The 19,046-nt window shown below is 34.2% G+C and overlaps 5 protein-coding genes across 5 annotated transcripts; 4 read left to right on the top strand and 1 right to left on the bottom strand.

Annotated features, from left to right (window-relative positions):
* The first annotated feature begins 482 nt into the window (after window positions 1–482).
* On the top strand, window positions 483–2,917 carry LOC111296267 (Heavy metal transport/detoxification superfamily protein). Its single transcript, XM_022890471.2, has 3 exons — window positions 483–1,010; window positions 1,123–1,204; window positions 1,310–2,917. Exons 1-3 carry the CDS (start codon window positions 981–983, stop codon window positions 2,632–2,634), a joined length of 1,437 nt encoding a protein of 478 aa, XP_022746206.2. The 5' UTR covers window positions 483–980; the 3' UTR covers window positions 2,635–2,917.
* A 2,704-nt stretch (window positions 2,918–5,621) lies between these two features.
* LOC111297315 (uncharacterized) lies at window positions 5,622–6,551 on the bottom strand. The gene has a single exon (XM_022892016.2). The coding sequence runs from the start codon at window positions 6,436–6,438 to the stop codon at window positions 5,704–5,706; it is 735 nt and encodes a 244-aa protein (XP_022747751.1). The 5' UTR covers window positions 6,439–6,551; the 3' UTR covers window positions 5,622–5,703.
* A 676-nt stretch (window positions 6,552–7,227) lies between these two features.
* LOC111297199 (RING/U-box superfamily protein) lies at window positions 7,228–9,289 on the top strand. Its single transcript, XM_022891837.2, has 7 exons — window positions 7,228–7,428; window positions 7,844–7,938; window positions 8,099–8,178; window positions 8,265–8,320; window positions 8,449–8,561; window positions 8,795–8,856; window positions 8,965–9,289. The coding sequence occupies exons 1-7, from the start codon at window positions 7,311–7,313 to the stop codon at window positions 9,266–9,268; spliced, it is 828 nt and encodes a 275-aa protein (XP_022747572.2). The 5' UTR covers window positions 7,228–7,310; the 3' UTR covers window positions 9,269–9,289.
* Window positions 9,290–9,852: 563 nt separating this feature from the next.
* LOC111297198 (amidase 1) lies at window positions 9,853–12,942 on the top strand. The gene is made up of 9 exons (XM_022891836.2): window positions 9,853–10,100; window positions 10,441–10,593; window positions 10,705–10,829; window positions 10,914–11,039; window positions 11,214–11,396; window positions 11,658–11,805; window positions 11,933–12,101; window positions 12,438–12,572; window positions 12,653–12,942. The coding sequence occupies exons 1-9, from the start codon at window positions 9,991–9,993 to the stop codon at window positions 12,803–12,805; spliced, it is 1,302 nt and encodes a 433-aa protein (XP_022747571.2). The 5' UTR covers window positions 9,853–9,990; the 3' UTR covers window positions 12,806–12,942.
* A 1,718-nt stretch (window positions 12,943–14,660) lies between these two features.
* LOC111296455 (mevalonate kinase-like) lies at window positions 14,661–18,667 on the top strand. The gene is made up of 5 exons (XM_022890769.2): window positions 14,661–15,128; window positions 16,422–16,665; window positions 16,746–16,999; window positions 17,481–17,894; window positions 18,270–18,667. The coding sequence occupies exons 1-5, from the start codon at window positions 14,978–14,980 to the stop codon at window positions 18,386–18,388; spliced, it is 1,182 nt and encodes a 393-aa protein (XP_022746504.1). The 5' UTR covers window positions 14,661–14,977; the 3' UTR covers window positions 18,389–18,667.
* Window positions 18,668–19,046: the final 379 nt, after the last annotated feature.

Genomic DNA, 19,046 nt, shown 5'->3' with positions numbered 1-19,046 from the left:
AATTAAGAATTTAAAATATAATTTAATTTAAATATATTTATTATTTGATTTATCGAATTAATTGAATTAAATTTGATCTGTTAATTTTTAAAATTAATAAATTTTATTTGATTAACGAAAATAAAATAATATATATTAATAAATATATTTATTATTCGATTAACCGAAAAAATTAATCGAATTAATTGAATTAAATTTGGTCTATTAATTTTTTAAATTTATAAATTTTATTCGATTAACGAAAATAAAATAATATAATTTAGTAAATTTAATTTTAAATAATTCAATTCGAAATTAATTAAACTAATTGAATTAACACCCTACAATCAAGAAGTAGGAATCTTGGTTACAACATGTCTTTTATTGATTATTAATTTTTTTTCTTTTTCTTTCAAATGATTTAATTAAATATTTTTAAATTTGGCTAATAGTTTGTAACAAATTCAAGGGTGGCATTGACCTTATAAAGAAAAAACTTTTATCAATTCAAATAAATTTTAAGAAAATTTTATCTATTCAAATATCTGCTTACAAATTCAATTCTTTCAATATTATATAGAATATGTGCATGTGCAAAAAAATAGCACCATCTCAAACTCCAACATTTACAATGATTTGTTAAAAAAAAAAATTGTATCTTCTTTTAATCTATTAATCTATCGTTATAGATTTCATGAAATATAGCTGTAAATCACTTGGGAAGCTCCAAATGGTATAAAACCAAGTGATCCAGCTTAGCTCGTACTATCAGCAGGTTGATGAGACCCCCTCCCGCCCTCCCTCCCAATCCCAGCTGTTCTTCATTTCTTTATTTAAATCTTTCCCAAAGCTTAAAGAAAAGTGTTTCATTGTCCAACAACCGCCCTTAAACCAAGTGGTTTTTCTTTTTTTTCTCACAAACTAAGAAGCAAAAGTTTCAACTTCTCTCTCTGTCTGTCTGTCTCTGTTCAGTTTCTTAGATTTCTTCTGTTCCTTGAAGGATGAATAAACAAGAAGTTATGAAGATGCAGGTAGCCTAATCATCTTACTTAGCTCTTTTTTCAATAGTAGTATAACCTTCTTCTTGTGTTGATTTGATTTGAACACTGTTTCTGGTTGTTTGGGGTTGCTTTTCTGTTTCAGACATGGGTTCTCAAAGTGAATATACAGTGTAGTTGTGATGGCTGTAAGCAGAAAATCAAGAAACTATTGCAGAAAATTGATGGTAACTATGTTAATTATATATATGGTTATTTCATTTCATTTCTAGCTAGATGGTTGAATTTCTTTTGCTTGCTTCTTTGGTTTTTTTTTTTGTTTTTTGGGTCAGGAGTGTATACTACTAGCATAAATGCAGAACAAGGGAAGGTAACAGTTACAGGAAATGTTGATCCAGCTATACTCATCAAGAAACTTGAGAAGTCAGGGAAACATGCACAGCTATGGGGATCAGCTCAAAAGGGTTCAAACAATTTCCCAAACCAACTCACCAACCAGTTCAAGAACATGCATATGGGTGGTGGCAAAGGTGGGAAGGACAACAAATCTCAAAAGGGTGGAGGAAATAATAACCAGCAAAAAGGTGGGCAGCAATTTGCACCGCAGCATATGCAGCAAATGACGGAAGGGTCTAATGATTTTAAGGTACCCTCTAAAGTCCAGAAATCTGTGAAGTTCCAGTTGCCTGAGGATGATTTAGATGAAGATGATGATGATTATGATGAGTTTGATGATGAATTTGGTGATGAGTTTGATGATGATAAGGAGGAGGAGGAATTTGGTCATGGACATGGCCACGGGCATCAAATGGAAAACAAGACGGGAAAGGGCCATGGGCCATATGGGCCCAATGGCATGATTAATGGCCCTGTCATGAACGGTAAAAAAGGAGGAGGCGGTGAGGATAATGGCAAGAAAGGCATGGTTGGGAAGCACGGTAATGAAGGAAAGAAAAGAGCTGGTGAAAAGAACAAAGGAGGGAAGCAAAACAAAGGGAGAGGAGATAAAAATGGTGGCAAAAAAGTAGGTGGTGGTTTACTAGGATGTTTTAAGAAAGTAGGTGGTAAAAAAGAATGTAGTCATAAGAAAGGTAAAATTGAATGGGATGGTAAAAATAATGGAGGCAATGGAGCTAAAAAGGGTGGGGGCAAAAATGAGGGTGGGGGCCATGAGATGAACAAAATTAAAAATGGTGGGTTTCATGACATTGATGTTATTAATCATGACAAAGGAGGTAGGAGAGGTGGTGGTGGTGGCGGCGGCGGCGGCGGCGGCGGCAGTAAAAATATGGGGCAGATGGGCCAAATGGGTGGTCAGATGGGTCAAATGGGTTATAATATGAACCAAATGGGACACTATCCAATGAGCCAGATGGGTAATTTTCCTGCAGTGCAAGGACTACCAGCAGCTGCAGCAATGAATGGTGGGTACTACCAAGGGATGGGGCCAGGAAATCCCTATAATCAACATCAATACATGACCATGATGATGAATCAACAGCGTGCAAATGGGAATGGGGGGATGTATCAACCCATGATGTATGCACAACCATATCACCATGCATTTTATGGTCCCCCTCCAATGCATGCTGCAAATTCTGAATCTTATGTGCATTTCTTTAGCGATGAGAACCCAAACAGCTGCACTATCATGTAAAATTTTTGCTTCTCTAGAGTGTTTAATACAAGCTTGCAAGGTTAAAGAAGACATTGCTTATGTTTCTTGCCAATGGGAAAATTTTGTTTTTCCTAGAAAATCAACACCTCAAACTATGTAGAAGAAAATGTAGGTAAAGCTTGAGGGATACAGGAGGAGTAGTCAGAAAAGAAGGGGGTTTATAGTTCAGTTGCTTTCTCAAAAGATGTATCAAATGTAATTTTATATGATGTTGGTTTCAAATATACATATATATATATATATATAAAATACTAGGTATCGATCTTAGACATGATGATTTTTATATTTATATTGAGTAAAATATTAAAATTTGTGAATTCATATTTAATTTTATATAAAAATTATGTATTATAATTTATATCGATATGAAAATATATAATATATAATTTTTAATTTTATTAAATTTATATATAATTATTATTAAAATTTTAAATTATATTATTTTTATAATTTTATTTTTATATCTTATTTACAAAATGATATCGTATTTTAAATTGTAAACTGCAACGTTAGAAAATGAGCCTATTCGGCTTCGTCTTTTGGCTACAAAATTTTTAACTACAGCTTTGTGAAAGTGATTGTTTTTTCATACTTGTTCACTATTGATTTGTTCCAGGTTTGTGGCCTGCCCCATTAGGCCATGTGTTTGTGTTTGACGATTTGGGTAGAAGGAGCCATGAGCCCATGACCCAACTGCCACTACTTTATGCATTTGTGCCATGAACCAGTGACCAAATGCCATTACTTTAGCCATTTATGTTGCAAATCAAAGCACTTGGTCACTCATAACGTTTTTTTAAAATTTTCAGACTAACTCTATTGTATGAAAAAAAAAAAAAAAACGGACAATGGGTTCAGTCCTTGGATATTTGGGCCGACAAGAATGTTAGAGGGCTATCTAGTCGGTCCTTCTAACCATTGTTGTGGACCTAATTGTCAGGGTTTGCTTTAGAGTTGATTTTAGCCACCTTCTGGGCGATTTCATTGCCCACCTCAGGACCCATCTTCCCAGCAGCCGAACTGGCCGTAGCTCTCCTTCAGACCTACACTGTAATTCCTATGCACCCTTTTCAGTTTTTTTTTTTTTTTAATTTGTTGGAATATAACAATTTTGCAGTTGAAAATTTAAAAAAAAAATAAAAATACTAAGATCCGACCTGTATATTTAATAAATACTAAATTTTAAAAATAATTATATAAATCAACCAAATAAAATTTCATGTTTTTAATTTTATCGTTTTGTTTTGATTCATGCAAACACAATCCGACATTTGAAAAAAAAAAAAAAGTCAGCCCAATAGTTCAAACCTGAACAAACCAAACTTACATCAGTAGGTAATTTGATGAAAAGGGTAATTTCGTCACAAAACAAAAAGATAAAAAGGAAACAGGAAGACCGTACGAGAAGTAGTTTCCAAATCATTTGTCAACACCGAACGGAAAACTCACGATAACAACAGCCGTTTCCAATCTCAGGTTAGCTTGTACGAGAAAAAAATATAAAAGAAAAACATTAATAACTGCCAAAAAAATTACTTTTTCTTCAACGTTCATTCTCTCTTTCTCTTTCTCAACCCTAAAAATTTCCAAAATTGGATCTTTTTAACCATACGGAAACTTACCCAATTTTACCCTTTTGATCTTGGAAGCTTCTTATTCTCTTTTTGACATTTTTTTTTATTTGTCTCAGGTTCTTCTCAATATCAATCTTTCAATTAAGATACAATTTTTCCCTAAAGGTATAAGCTTTTTGTGAACTTTCTTTTATACGTATAAAATACAAGCGTATGCGTATCTGGTTTGGTTTATGTTTTATTGGCTTTGTTTGATTGAATAAGCTGCTGATCAGTTACCATCTTTTGGTTCTTTGTTGTTTTTGTTTTTTCGATTTGCGAGAATTTTGTTAGGCAAATCATCATCAAAGTATCAGGAATTGTTTTTTATTTAAATTGGAGCAACATGTTTTTGTTTTACAGTTTTTATATTATGTTGGCTGTCATGGTCCTCCTGCAAATGCTGGTAATTTCTGTGCTTGATTCTCCATAGCAAGAAATTAGTGAGTTCGGGAAATTACAAAGAAACAAGGAAAATGATGGATGATATTCTAATTTGGATGTTTTAAATGCCATTAAACCTCCTATTGCAGGCTTTAGGATTGGGGCTAATCTATTTATCATGAATATCAATTCTGTCTATTACAGAAGCTTGAATCATCATGTTCATCTGACTATTCTATTATTGATTTCATCGGGGATGATAATTGTCATATTCGACTTTATGAGTGCAGGAGACTTCATTTGTGACATTGAGTGTGATACTAATGTACTAATAAAGGGGATAACAACGGCTGGTGAGAAAATAATATGCAAGAACTTTCAAATCTTTCATACGCTGGCACAAAATCTATGCCCGCCTTCTCATTCCAGCTACCAGGTCCTGTTAATCCCCAAGAAGTTACTAGTTGTTTGGCTGATGGAATGCTTGAAGCCATTGTGAAATTGAGAAGTCTCTGATGCCCTGATAATGACTTTTCTTCCCCTGCATCCAAGTAATAGGGTCAGTTTAGAAAATATTTGGAGACCTAATATGAACTTGGTGTTTAACCTAATCAAATAGTTGGCAGTGATATCAATCATTTGAGAGCCCATTGTAAACAGCCTGTTGAACATTTTCGCTTGAAAGTTGAAACAGTAAGAATCAAACTTAGTTGCAAGGATGGTAGAACTTCTCTCAAACTTGTTTTATCTTCAGAAATAAATCTTCATTTCCAAACTCCATTTATGGATATATTCATAAATTTTCAATTTATCTATTGTGTCTTTCCAATCACATACATTTGGACTGATGAGAACTCATTCCTTTCATATCTGCTTATCATTTTACAATGTATAGTTGAATGTTAGTTCCAATCAAAGAGCTGAGGACTTGCATGCAGTGCAACCATAATCAAAGGGGCATAAAAGCAATAATCCCAAACAAATAAATGTAGAATAACAAATTTTGCTAAACTCAATTGAACAATTCTGGAATTAATGATCGCCTTTACTCTCACAATGCCCATCTACCTCTTCTTTTCCCTCTTCTTACGATCTCAATCGAAGAATAAGAAGAAGAAGAAGAAGAAGAAGAAGAAGAAGAAACCCTAATGTCTTTAATCCATTTCATTGCTTCGTTTTTCCTTAACCCTAATCCTACAAAAATCCCAACACAACAAAACCCAAAAACCCAATTTTTATGCCCTCTTCTCCACTCCTTAATCAAAGCAAACACAAAAAAAATAAACCCAATAACTCCAAAAAGTAATTCACTTCTTAATTCTTTTCCAAACAACAAACACATAAAACAAGACCCTAAAAAAGCTAAGAATCCTAAAATTTTCTTCCCATTTCTTCTTTTTGTTGTTGGTCTTCTCCATCCATTAAACCCTATTCCTTTAAAGCCATTCAAAAACGCGAGCTCTCTTCCATCTCCACTGACCAAATTTTGAACGATCAGATCCAACGGTTGTGGTAAGATCTTGAGATTTGAAGCCAGAATTGAGATCAATTCAAGCACGAACTTAGTTGATCTTGCAGAACCATGTCTGCTTTTGCCTTTCCTTGCACAAATAATAGGTTTTTGGATCTGGGTTTTGCGTGAAAGCAAAGGAGAAGCGGTAAAAATGGGAGATTTCGATGAACAATTGAAACTTTGAAGAGAAATGCTCGTTTCAATAAATGGGTTTAAGAAAATATTGTTTCTGAAGTGAAGAAATTGGGATTTGAATTGAAGGCTCTTCTGCATTGTTAGATTTTTAGTTCTTGGAAACCAATGGGTGGGAGAAGAAAACAACGGAAAATTGAAGAAGTGAACGTTATAAGTTAATCCTTGATCTTTCTTTTTTAAATTTTTTGGGAGGAAACTGGGAACAATTTGTGATGGGTGAGGTTTCCTAAGCAGGCTTATGGTCCTATATTTGGGCCTATAAATCATCCACAACTTTTGATAAAGATTGAGGCTTTTGGCTATATCTTAATTGGGTTCATTTTGTTCAAAACCTGATCCACTACAGCCATCAATGGTCAACACCTATACTGATATCAGCCTTTTGAAACACGTGATAATAGAGTAAAGTTGAATTGATATAATAAAAAATTTGAGTTTGTTTTTAATTTAAAATTTATTATTTGATATTTAATTTTAATTTTTAAATTTAAATTTGATTTGAGATAAAAATTAAATTATTTAAATATGTATAATTAAAATTATTTATTAAAATAAATTTGATTTTAATACTTAATTTTAAATTTAATTATATGTTTCAACTTAAAATTATACTTAAATTAATATATATATGTAAAGATAAAATAATAAATTTTAATTAAAATAACAAAAATATATTAAAGTTCAAATATTCACTTAGCTCTCGAATTATTTCAATTAAATATTAAAATATTTAAATTCAATTTATTCAATAAATCAAATTATTTAAATTCAAATAATACAATAATAGATAAATCCAATTTAAATTTTATCCTAATTCAACTCAATTAACTTGCGCAGATATTTCATTTAAGCCCCTAAGTGGGCCTTATGGCCCATTAACACCGTAACGGCGTCTAAAACACAAAGCCAGAGCTTTGGAGGAGCAGAGGAGATCATAACGAAAATTCCCAATGAACCAGGAAGACGAAGTTGACGAAGCCGGGTCTTGCCCATCACAACAAGACTCGAACCCGTGTCCAATCTGCCTCGGGCCCTTGGTTCAGGAATCCTATCTCGATACGTGTTTCCGTACGTCTTTCTTTCTTCCTCTATGTTTCTCTCTATGCAATTTGAATTCTTGATCTTTTTAGTGAAATCACGCTCCAATTTTCATTTAGATATTCCTTTTTTGCTTGTGTATGAGTTCTGAATAGATAAAGTTGTGGTTTTGGTTGAGTTTTATGAGTTGGGTGCTTTAGTATTTTGATATGGGAGGAACCCTTTGCACAAAGGATTAATCTTTGGTTTGCTGAAAGCTAATAGATTGATAAAGAGAAAATCTTTTACATATTTCTATCTCAATTGAAAGTAGACTGGGTAGAGATTTGTGGGTGTTGAATAAAATTTGAAGTTGGCATTGTTTTTGGTTAATTGAAGAGCTCGTATATATGTATGTTGAACTAGTGAATTATGGTGGTTCACCGTTCTCAATCTTGTGTGTCAGATAAGTTCTGTTACAATTGTATTCTACATTGGAGTAGGGTGGTTGCTAGCAAGCGGTCTCGCCCATCTGCCTCTGTAAAATGTCCTCTATGCAAGGTTTGTTTTCATTCAAAACATTCTTCTATTCACGTCCCGGCCACTCATTTTGATGAATGTTGGGGGGTGTTGCTCTCCTCTTCAATTGTGTTCATTCTTCAGACGTGATTTTCATGTAAAATTTTGTCTCTCTCGGTGCTATGGTTTGACAAATTTGCAGACAGAGAACTTTTCAATAATCAGTGGGTTTGATGGAACTTGTTTTCAACGGCATTATATAAATCAAGATTTGGGGGATAGGTATCTTATTTTGTCTATTGGTTTTCTCAAGTTCCATTTCATATTGTTAGATGTCTTATGTGGCCTACCTTTATTGGTATGTGCAGATTTACCTTTTCAAAACAACACAAGTATAGATTGCAATGCTATTACAATGAACCAGGTTTGGTATTATTTTGTCATTTTCATTAACTTTGTTTTATTTATTTTTCTCTGCTTTGTTTGATTTTCCCCAGGAAACCCACTAGGTTTTATGTGTATCAGTTTTTCATTAAATTGTGTTTCAATCAGGTATCTTAAATGACATATTTAATGTATTGCGGTTTTGGAAAACTCGGAAGTATCTTCAGTCAAATATGTGGCTCCAAAGTTGGTTGAGAAGGGAACTTCAAGCTTTAATGCAGGTCTGTATGTTTGCCATATGCATTTCCTTGCATGCTTCAAAATTCCAGAACAATTATTTTCTTTATTTATGTTAATATATATTTTTGAACATGCTGCATGATCAATAATTAGTCAAACAGAAATTCCTACAAGAAATATATCATCTGGCCGGGAATATGTTGTGACTTGCTCTTACTGGGTAAAACTTTTATGTGCTGAACTAATTAAACTTCCTTTGGCACTTAATTCCTAGGAGGAAGATGTTGATATTGTTGTGCATCACATACATGGTGTGATTGATTCATTCTTGAGAAGGTAATAATCATTACTACTTACTCATTCAGTTGTTTGAAGTACAATTTTATGGAAACCAATTGACTGGTTCAATCATTGAAGTCTAACCTGGTTTTTTGCATTTTCCAGAATTGAACAGTCACGTCTATTAAAGAAACCTACTGAAGCAACACAAGACGACTTCAGGATTGCTGTCTCTGATGCAGCAAAGCCATTTCTACTAGCAAGAACAGATCGGTTTGTGAATGAGCTAGAATTATTTCTTGCTTCAGGGTTGAACATTGAAGCCTATGATGCAGTTTACATGCAACGCTTGGGTTGGAATGCTCCGGGAGGAAGCATTAGCAGTAAGCCTGCAGAAGAATCTAGTCAACATTTAGGAATAGTACCATACCTGTATATCTTTGATGTGGATTCTGATAAAGATGAATGAAATTTCCATTTGTAACGTAAATAGATTTTGAAATGTTTTCTACTCAGGTAATATCCGTGTACATACATGGCAGAAAGCTTAGAGTACAGAGCTTTCATGGGGAAATTTACTCTCCATCCAAGCACGTCACCTCACGGTCATCACCAACTTCCCTTGAGTAGCCTAACCTTTGTTTCAAAGACATGTTAATGCATGTTCTTATAAATTAGAAGTATTGTCTTTTGCAACTTTTCCTCATGAAATTGAAATCACTCTTTCTGACCATGGAGGCCAGATATTGGCTAACTCAAGCAAGAACAGGCCGATTTGTGAATAAGTTAGAATTATTCAAGTCTATGGTGCAATGATGCAAATCTTCGGTTGAATTATTTGAACCTGAAGAATAAGAACATCTTCTAACATTGGGCTGCAGCCCCGTGATTTCTTATCTTTGATTGTTCCAAATTGATCAATCTAGCCATTGCATCTAGCTTATCATGACTAGCAATGTGAAACCATTGAAATGGTCTTAGAAATTTTCAACTGTACAAACTTCCAAAAGCCACCTACTTTCTACTCTACAAAAACAAAAGGGTAGAAGAGTCATCGCACTGAGAAATAATGCTGTGCTGACAAGCCATCCTAAGATGGCACTTTTTATCTTCAAACTGGCAGTTCTTGCCCTGGCAACCTCACTTCGCTGACTGAAATACTTGAGAACGTGGAGAAGAACAGTTATAGACATGGCAAAAAACTTCGAATTTGGAGCCTTCATGGAGAAATTTATTCTCCAACAAAGTTCTTCTCCTCGACAACTTCCACTCAGTGGCCTCACTTTTGCTGTTAAAGACATGTGAGTCATTCTCTTCTATCATCTTTTGTATGTTATGGTTACTGGGTAACTCAAAGCATGCTCCTTGGTTTCATGTTTTTTAATGCTTTTATACCATTTTTTTTTACTTTTTGAGTCCTCAATGTTATTGTATCTATAAAAGCTTATCGGTCTAGGTAATTGTTATTGAATTGAATGCCAGTGTCTACGAGCTAAACTTAAGATTGCAGCAGTTTGAGCACTTGGGTCATTATATTATGCTGAAAATCTGTATATTTGCAAACTTATAAATCAATTTCAGCTTTTAAGTATTGGTCTCTTGGTGCTTGAAACTAATTATTTAAGTAAAAATTGGAGACAGATTTGATGTGGATGGATATGTCACTGGGTTTGGAAACCCTGACTGGAAAAGGACTCATTCAGCTGCCATAACAACGGCACCAGCTGTATTGGATGTCTTAGAGGGAGGTGCCACTTGTGTTGGCAAGACTATCATGGATGAAATGGCATACAGGTTAGAAATTTTTAGTCTTTTTTCCTTTTTTTTTTACAGCATTTAAATTTCTTTTCATAATTTCACCATATTTACCGGCCATATATGTGAACAACTGTTTCCTTTTTTCAGCATAAATGGGGAAAATATACATTATGGCACTCCCACTAATCCATGTGCACCAGATAGGGTACCTGGAGGATCTTCCAGCGGCTCTGCTGTTGCAGTGGGTGCAAGGCTCGTGAACTTCTCCCTAGGTTTGTATTCCTTCTTAAGTGAGGACTGTGTTTTTTTTTTTTTTTTCCATAGTGTTTTTTAACTGATTTTTGTCTATAATATAGGAACTGACACTGGAGGAAGTGTTAGAGTTCCTGCATCATATTGTGGGATTCTTGGGTTTCGGCCTTCACATGATGCTGTCTCAACTTCTGGAGTTATTCCTATGGCACAGAGTTTTGATACCGTGGGTAAGGATCGATGGCACCATCTTAATATCTGTTCTTTTAGAGAAATGCATAAAAGAACTTTTGGTTCTGATTAATTATACAAGTACATCTGAAAAGCCTAATGTGAACATATGGTTTAATTTATAGAGCTTCTTGATTTGATGAGTCATTCTTCTAACATCAGTTCTAATGTAGGATGGTTTGCTCAAGATCCTGTGGTTTTGAAACAAGTTGGATGCGTCCTGCTGCATTTACCTAATGTGAATCCTGTCACACCTAGTCAGATTATCATTCCAGAAGATTGTTTCAGCTTGTCAAGCATTCCAAGTGATCGAACAATTCAAGTTCTTGTAAAATCAGTGGAGAAGCTCTTTGGAGGTAATAATCACACTATTGGCTTCTGTTATTGGTGAAATTCAACAAGTGAACTTGTGAAAATTCATTTATGGCATGGAGACGATAGAATTTGTTCAGGCTTAGAAGTTGGAGGGCATCCTGAGTCACACGTAAAAGTGATTATGAGATAGAACTTGGCTCAGTAAAAATGGGATAAGGAAGTATTGTGTAATATTTTGTGGTCCAATTCATTTCAATACCGAAATCAGTTTGTTTCTGCAATTTATCTATTTGTCAGTGCAGGTCAAATTCTAAAGCATGTAGTTCTCGGAGATTATGTGAAGGCAAAAGTACCGAGTTTGCAGAATTTCATGACCAAGGGGAATGAAGAACATGCGTATAATATTCCATCTTTGGCCGCCCTTTCAAGTGCAATGCGATTGCTTCAAAGGTGCAAAGCATCTTGGGACTTCTAACTGATTCAGTCAACCTGAATGCTAGTTCTCATATCGTTCAGGATCATGCTAGACGAAGAGCCTTCTGACTATTGACTCCTGAACTTGATTTCTGTTTCATAGGTATGAATTCAAGAATAGCCATGCTGAGTGGGTCACAACAGTGAATCCTAATTTTGGTCCAGGACTATCTGAGAGGATATGGGATGCCATTAGAACACCAGAGCAAAACATTGATGTCTGCCACTCTGTGCGGACTGAATTACAGGCTGCTCTTACAAGTCTTCTTGAGGTACTCACTCTTTCTTCATAACTAGCTAAATACTCCACTATTCAAGCCTGTGATGATTGCAGTAGCCTGGCTTGATGAATGCTGATATGACTATCTGAGAGGACATGAATGCTGTATAACTATGATTTATACATGAATCCATGTGGTGGATTACTCTTTTCAGCTAACCATGAGAAACTGAATTTACTACATACTATTGTTTCTGCTTTGAAAGGAGGACAAAGCGATATAGGATTATTTTAATCCCATTGATTCGATTCTCCTTTAGGCAAGCCTTTCAGTTGATCAAAATTAGAAAAAGAAATGTCATGCTACTGATATATAATTTTTTTTCAGGATCAAGGCATCCTTGCTCTCCCTACTGTTCCAGGGGATCCACCAAAACTACAAACAAATCCAGCCACGCTGGAAGTATTTCGTGCTAGAGCTTTTAGCTTGCTATCCATTGCTGGAGTATCTGGATTCTGTCAGGTTCTTTTTCACTCTCACTCTCCCCCCCAAACACATTCACTCTGAAATTTCCTGTCTTCAATTAATCATCTTGTTTACAGGTCAGCATTCCATTGGGGATGCATAATAATCTTCCTGTGTCAATCTCCTTGCTGGCAAAACATGGTTCAGATGCTTTTCTGCTTAATCTGGTTGAGACTTTATATGACACCATCCAAGAGGAGGCTGGAATTGCTGAGAGAATGAGTAACTGAATTCTGCCCAATTCAGCCCTTTTGAAAGCTTTTTTCCTTTTCCTTTTCCTTTTCCTTTTCACTACATTTGGCATTAACTGCCATCTTCATTAATCATATATGTTCAACTGGTGATGCATATAGCTCAGTTCTGTTAATGATTGGCTAGCAATAAGATTTAATCTCCAAATCAGTTGAAAGATACGAGAATTAAAAATTTAAAACTCAATCAAACTCGCCCTTGAATACATCATGGAAGATAATCACTTCCGGTTTCAAGATTGGAACTCGGAACCTTAAAAATCTCAACTTTCGGGATTCGAACTCAAAACTTTCAAACTTTCAAAATCCCAAAGTTTTAATTGTTTGAATGTTTGGTATCCTCTCAAGGACAAACCATGAGGATTTCATTTTTGTTTCGAGTCATATCCATGTGAATGCTTTGAACCAACCTACAAGATTTTCAAGCAACCCAAAATTGACCTATGGTTTCGCAGGTAGACTGCCACTTCTGAAGTTCTCCATGTCAACTTTATTTGCAGCAAACTGAATTCTTCATTCAAACATGTTGCTGAAAATTGACGAATGAATTCACTACCTTTAATATATAGTCTTAAAAGAACGGTCACTTTCTTTTGTAGATAAAATTATAAAAATTTATTTAATTCCTAATAAATTAGTCTTATGAAATATGAAAAAAAAAAAAAAAAAAAGGGGTTAGGTGGCCCTAATCAAGGGCTTTTGACTTAAAAAATTGTAGTAATAAGTTTTCAGGACAGGCCCACGCGCCTCAGGTAAGTGCATCTACGGCCCATATTATATTATAAATAAATAAAAATTCCTTGCATTTTTATTATTTACAATATTAAAATTTTATCAAACTCAGTTCTTTGAATTAAATAATACATGCACATATTATTCAACATAACATTCATATAAAAAACCATAAATTTGCCTTTTAACTTTTATGAACTTTTATACATAATGTTTAAAGACCTTTTCTAGGTTATATGAAAAATAATTAAATAAAATATATTTTAAAAATAAATAGTTAATGTCGATACAAGATAATTTACGATAAATATTAATGATTTAAATAATAAATCAATAATTTTTTGAATTTTATTATGTTATACTAAAAGTTCGATAAAAATTTAGAGACTTGCATAAATCATATAAAGTAAATTAAAGATTAAATAATTTAACTAACTTTAAGTAAATATTTTTTTATTATTTTTCTAACACATTGTAGGTGATGGCATGTGACACGTACAATCATTTATTATTCAATGCTATATTTAATAGTTTAAAATTTATTTTTAATTTAAAATTTAATTCAATTTGATTTATAAAATTATTCTTAAAAGATGACATTCAATAAATTTAAATTTAAATTTTAATATTTATAATTTTTTTATTTTCAAATTATAATCTCTTTTATAAAAGAATTAAAACTTATTTTAAATAGTAAAAAATTACATAAAATAATTTTGAAAATTACTTAAAATTTCTATTTTTATATTTTACCTAATAAGAATAAATTTGTTACAATGTAATACCAAACTCTAACACTATAATTAAAATATCTGAATCTTATTTTCTTCAAACATGTTTTTTTATAAAAAAATTTTAACTACAATAAGAAATTTAAAACTTTAGAACCCTTTCAAAAAAAAAAAAAAAAACAAAAATAAGAATAAAATACCTCTATGTGATGTGAGTATCGTAATGGTAATTTTTGATAATATCTAATGGTAATTAAAAAATAAAAAAATTACTAAATTTAGAGTTGAGAAGTTAACGCGCCAGCGAGTCGAGTGGGCATGACATCAATCTCACGTAACAAAAACAGGAACAAAACGAGCAAGACAAGAACGGGAATCAAGGCTGCTTTGGTTGGCGCGGAAAGTACCATATCTTTAACTCAGCCTCCTTCCCCATCAAATCTCGGTCTTCCCCTTAGATTTAGTTGAGCATCCTCCGCCGGTGGCGTTGCCTTTACAGCCTCCAAGGCAAAGCCCAGGCCTCAACATACTCCCTCTTTTCCTTTTCAATCACTGATCCAACCTTTGACACCAACTGCTTCCAAATTGTAACTCAAAATCTCTTTGTTTGAGAAAAGAGTTGATTTTGACAAAACCCAATAATCATCATCAACTAAGAAACTCAAATTTAACATTTTGGATTAAAAAAATGGAAAGAGAAAGAGCTGGAAAGATGGAGATAACTACCAGAGCTCCAGGAAAGATCATTCTCGCCGGTGAACATGCTGTGGTTCATGGATATACTGCTGTTGCTTCCTCCATTGATCTCTATACTGTTGTCTCTCTTCGTCTTAGTACTGGTAGCTATCGCTTTCTCGTGTTTTATTTATTTACATGTTACGTAAGTTTTGATCCTTTGATTTTGGGGTGTTATGATGATGTTTTTGGTGATTTTCGGGTTGAATTGGATGGAATGAAGTTTTATTTTGAGTTGGGTTGTTTTTAGATTATGTAAAATGTTGATTGGCAGATACCCTTTTGAGATTATGTTAAGTTTTACAAGTTTGCTTTTATGAATTTGTTGCTCATTATTATTTGCTTTTGGTGATTTTTAGGTTGAATTTGATGTTATTTTAGTTTTTGATTATGTTAAATGCTATTGGAAGATTCACCTTTTGAGATTATGTGAGGCTTTATTGTGCTTCTGCATATTTTGGTGCTGACTATTATTTGTTTGTCTTCAGTCCTATCGTTTTTGTGATTGAATGAAATAGTGATTAGGATTTGGGGGACAACCGTTTAAAACTATGTGAAGATATGTTTCATTTTTGTAGATGTTGCTTTGGCTGTGTTTGTTGGTTGTTATGTTTTGAGCAAGATAAGTGTGTAGGAACAAAGTTTCTGAGATTGAGCTGATTATGCCTTGCTTTTAATGAGGATCCGATAAGGAATGCAGATTATTAGATGGGGGCATGTCGGATTTGGTTTTAATCCATGTTAGAGGTAGAACGTTTGGTAACTTTCTAGTTTGATGTGTGCATATGGTTGGCTGCTAACTTGTTCACTTGCATGAACTAATTTGCAAACAGTCACCTCTTGCCTCTTCTGATATTTTTGCTTCTGCATCTAAATTTAGTCTCAACATGAGCTCTATTGCTAATCTTCCGTTTTTGTTTCACTATTAATCGCAATATGTTTTGGCAAGTGTTGCCAGGAGAATAAAAGCATTTAAAGGAAATTTGAAGTTTCCATGCAAGGGTAGAATAAAAAATCTTCTCTTTAAGACATTTATTTCTATGATTATCTACAGTCAAACTAATATCATTATAATTACATGCTATCAAGCTTAGCTTGGTTGAAGTATCCTCTCTGGACTTTCCTCGGTTTTACTTGAAATTATTAGTTTAAAAGTCAAAATTTGATTCTCTCATAAACGTTCTTGGTCAACTGATCCAATTTGGTATGGAGATAAAAGGATTGATCTAACTTGGTTTTTTATTTGGATAATCTTTTGGCACTTAGATCAGATTTGTAACTTTGTTTTGCAATCTAATAATTTTTTCTTTTTTTTATTTGTTTTTCTTGAAATTGTTTGGTGATGATGAGATCTCCATTGACTTTATTTCATTTAATCCTGTTTACTCTTTCCATAGAGGATGAAGATACGATAAAACTTCAGCTCAATGACATTGGATTAGACTTTTCATGGCCAATTGAAAGAATCAAAGAAGTGCTATCTCACTTAGGTTCTCCATTTTCCTCAACACCTACAACATGCTCGCTGGAGACTGTTAAATCTCTCACTGCTCTAGTTGACGAGCAAAGTTTCCCCGAGACAAGGATTGGACTTGCATCCGGGGTTTGTGCATTTCTTTGGTTGTACACCTCTATCTTAGGGTATGTATGTGGCTTGGTTTTCTAACTAACTTTTTTTCTCTCAATGGTCTAGTTTCTGACATATTGACCCTATGAGTCAGGTTTAAGCCAGCTACAGTTATTGTTTCTTCTGACCTTCCGGTGGGTGCTGGCCTGGGTTCATCAGCTGCATACTGCGTTGCACTTTCAGCAGCTCTGTTAGCTTTTTCCGATTCTGTGAAATTGGACGTAAACCAAAAAGGATGGTTAATGTTTGAGGAGACTGAGGTTGAATTGTTGAATAAGTGGGCATTTGAAGGGGAGAAGATAATTCATGGACGGCCCTCTGGAGTTGACAACTCGGTGAGCACATTCGGTATGCAACTTGTTCTAATAGATCATAAATACGCATTTTTTCCTTCAAATTCTTTTAACTATTAATTTATTTTCCCTCTATCATTGCATCACTATCCTGGTCTGACCAGGATTGGGACAAAATTGAGTTTTAGAACCAATTTGGTAACATCAGAAATCTAAAAAGAAGGTTAGACAGAGTAAACACCCTCATTATACTAGCCTAAACAAGGTGTGCTAGATCATTGTAGCCAACCCCCTATTTCACAAAAAAGTGATAATGATTTTGTTATTCCTTCTGCTTGTAATGATTTTCTTTGTGAACTTTCTTTTTCATACACTTAATGCATCTTCTGCTATAATTAGACGAATAAGACTGGCAAGCATCATTTTTGCATTGATGTGGGTTCATATATCCTCAATGTCATTGAAGGTTATTTTATTACCTCATAAATGCAAGATACGTTTATCTATGTGATTAATTTATCTTTTTCACGGAACAGGCAATGTGATAAAATTCAAGTCAGGTAATATGACCCGAATCAATTGCAATATGCCACTGAGAATGCTCATTACCAACACAAAAGTTGGGAGAGATACGAAGGCATTGGTTGCCAATGTTTCAGCAAGGAAATCAAGACATCCTGATGCCATGTGTTCTGTGTTAAATGCCATTGAATCTATCAGTGACGAATGGTCTACCATCATCCAGTCACATGCTGTGGATGATCTATCTTTATCCACAAATGAAGAGAAGCTGGGAGAGTTGATGGAAATGAATCAGGGTTTGCTCCTTTCTTTAGGTGTTAGCCATGCATCTATAGAAATTGTTCTCCAGACGACAATGAAGTATAAGCTAGCTTCCAAGCTGACTGGAGCCGGCGGAGGAGGCTGTGTGCTAACACTCTTACCAACCCGTATCCTCTTTCTTATTCTTTTTAACTTGTTTATTTATACCTGTGCCAACTATCATTTTTGTCTTCTCTATGATGAAACCTACAATTTAAAGGCTTACACGGATTGATAAGTTCGTACTCTTTTGCAATAAAATGCTTTCCCTTGCCTTTCTCTGCCCATTGAAATGAATTTATTTTTCTACTCATCTCTGTTCGATTTGTTTTCCGTGTGAAAAGGCAGAGGATCAAAATAAGATAGGCTTTGATAAATACTGCTTGTTGATGTTTCTTTTTGATTTGCATAAATCATGATTACTTACATTTTTGTTTACAGTGGTATAGTTTGCTGCTTGAATCTCCTATTCTTTCACTTGTTCCCTTGATAACATGAATCAGAACTATCAGGAGCAGTGGTGGATAAACTAGTGGAGGAGCTCGAATCATACGGGTATCAGTGTTTCACAGCTGGAATTGGTGGTAAAGGTGTCCAAATTTCCTTTGATGGTTCTTCCTGATTCCCCTCCCCATGTCTCAGTTGTAATAAGTTCTCTCTTCAAATAACAACAAAGCAGATGATCACAATGTTATAGCTATCTCTGTTCACTTCTTTTTCCCGTACCCTACTTTAGATGAGCTGGTTCCTAGTTATCGAAAAGAAAACTACTGCTACAGAAAACAATCTTGTAGGCTGTTTCTGTTAACCTCTCTACATTGGTTTGTTGTTGAAACTACTGCTACAGAAAACAATCTTTGCTGTTGAATGTTGCAAGCTAGTGCAGTTTTTGCCATTATAACATCGATGCTTTCTGTCCTGTTTAAAAAATTTCACAGGCACCAATTGAGATCTATGGTTTTTGCATTGGCAGCATTGGCTGTAAAATGTTGCATATTCAAGCCATTTTCCTTCGAAGTGAGGCAGCTTCTTAGTCAAATCTTTGTTGGAATTATTGATCTTTGCTTTGATTTGTGAACAATATTTAACACTGACTCATAATTTTGATCATTGTAGCCAATATATGATATATATTCCTAAGATTTTGCAGATATGCAGCTGCACATACAAGTATCGTACAAACCAAAGATTCATTTCTTAGAAATCCAAGAAAGAACTATGAGTATATAAATCCAAAAATATATTGAAAAAAAAAAAGTCTCCAGGTTTTGTGTGTGGGA

This window comes from Durio zibethinus, chromosome 12, assembly GCF_047325235.1.
Source record: "Durio zibethinus cultivar Kanyao isolate XHJ-2024 chromosome 12, ASM4732523v1, whole genome shotgun sequence".
Taxonomy (NCBI): domain Eukaryota; kingdom Viridiplantae; phylum Streptophyta; class Magnoliopsida; order Malvales; family Malvaceae; genus Durio; species Durio zibethinus.
The sequence above is the reverse complement of the archived record's forward strand: the minus strand, read 5'-3'. Positions and strand labels throughout refer to the sequence as shown.

What these genes read in the sequence shown, in the direction of transcription:
- LOC111296267 (XM_022890471.2), top strand. Translation starts at nt 981, where the DNA reads ATGAATAAACAAGAAGTTATGAAGATGCAG. An exon ending in AAGAAGTTATGAAGATGCAG is followed by an intron (nt 1,011 to 1,122) that starts GTAGCCTAATCA and finishes TTTCTGTTTCAG; the next exon opens with ACATGGGTTCTCAAAGTGAA. An exon ending in ACTATTGCAGAAAATTGATG is followed by an intron (nt 1,205 to 1,309) that starts GTAACTATGTTA and finishes TTTTTGGGTCAG; the next exon opens with GAGTGTATACTACTAGCATA.
- LOC111297315 (XM_022892016.2), bottom strand. Translation starts at nt 6,438, where the DNA reads ATGCAGAAGAGCCTTCAATTCAAATCCCAATTTCTTCACTTCAGAAAC.
- LOC111296455 (XM_022890769.2), top strand. Translation starts at nt 14,978, where the DNA reads ATGGAAAGAGAAAGAGCTGGAAAGATGGAGATAACTACCAGAGCTCCA. An exon ending in TTGTACACCTCTATCTTAGG is followed by an intron (nt 16,666 to 16,745) that starts GTATGTATGTGG and finishes CCTATGAGTCAG; the next exon opens with GTTTAAGCCAGCTACAGTTA. An exon ending in GCTAACACTCTTACCAACCC is followed by an intron (nt 17,895 to 18,269) that starts GTATCCTCTTTC and finishes AACATGAATCAG; the next exon opens with AACTATCAGGAGCAGTGGTG.
- LOC111297198 (XM_022891836.2), top strand. Translation starts at nt 9,991, where the DNA reads ATGGCAAAAAACTTCGAATTTGGAGCCTTCATGGAGAAATTTATTCTC. An exon ending in ACTTTTGCTGTTAAAGACAT is followed by an intron (nt 10,101 to 10,440) that starts GTGAGTCATTCT and finishes AATTGGAGACAG; the next exon opens with ATTTGATGTGGATGGATATG. An exon ending in AGTGGAGAAGCTCTTTGGAG is followed by an intron (nt 11,397 to 11,657) that starts GTAATAATCACA and finishes TTGTCAGTGCAG; the next exon opens with GTCAAATTCTAAAGCATGTA.
- LOC111297199 (XM_022891837.2), top strand. Translation starts at nt 7,311, where the DNA reads ATGAACCAGGAAGACGAAGTTGACGAAGCCGGGTCTTGCCCATCACAA. An exon ending in TAAAATGTCCTCTATGCAAG is followed by an intron (nt 7,939 to 8,098) that starts GTTTGTTTTCAT and finishes ACAAATTTGCAG; the next exon opens with ACAGAGAACTTTTCAATAAT. An exon ending in AATCAAGATTTGGGGGATAG is followed by an intron (nt 8,179 to 8,264) that starts GTATCTTATTTT and finishes TGGTATGTGCAG; the next exon opens with ATTTACCTTTTCAAAACAAC.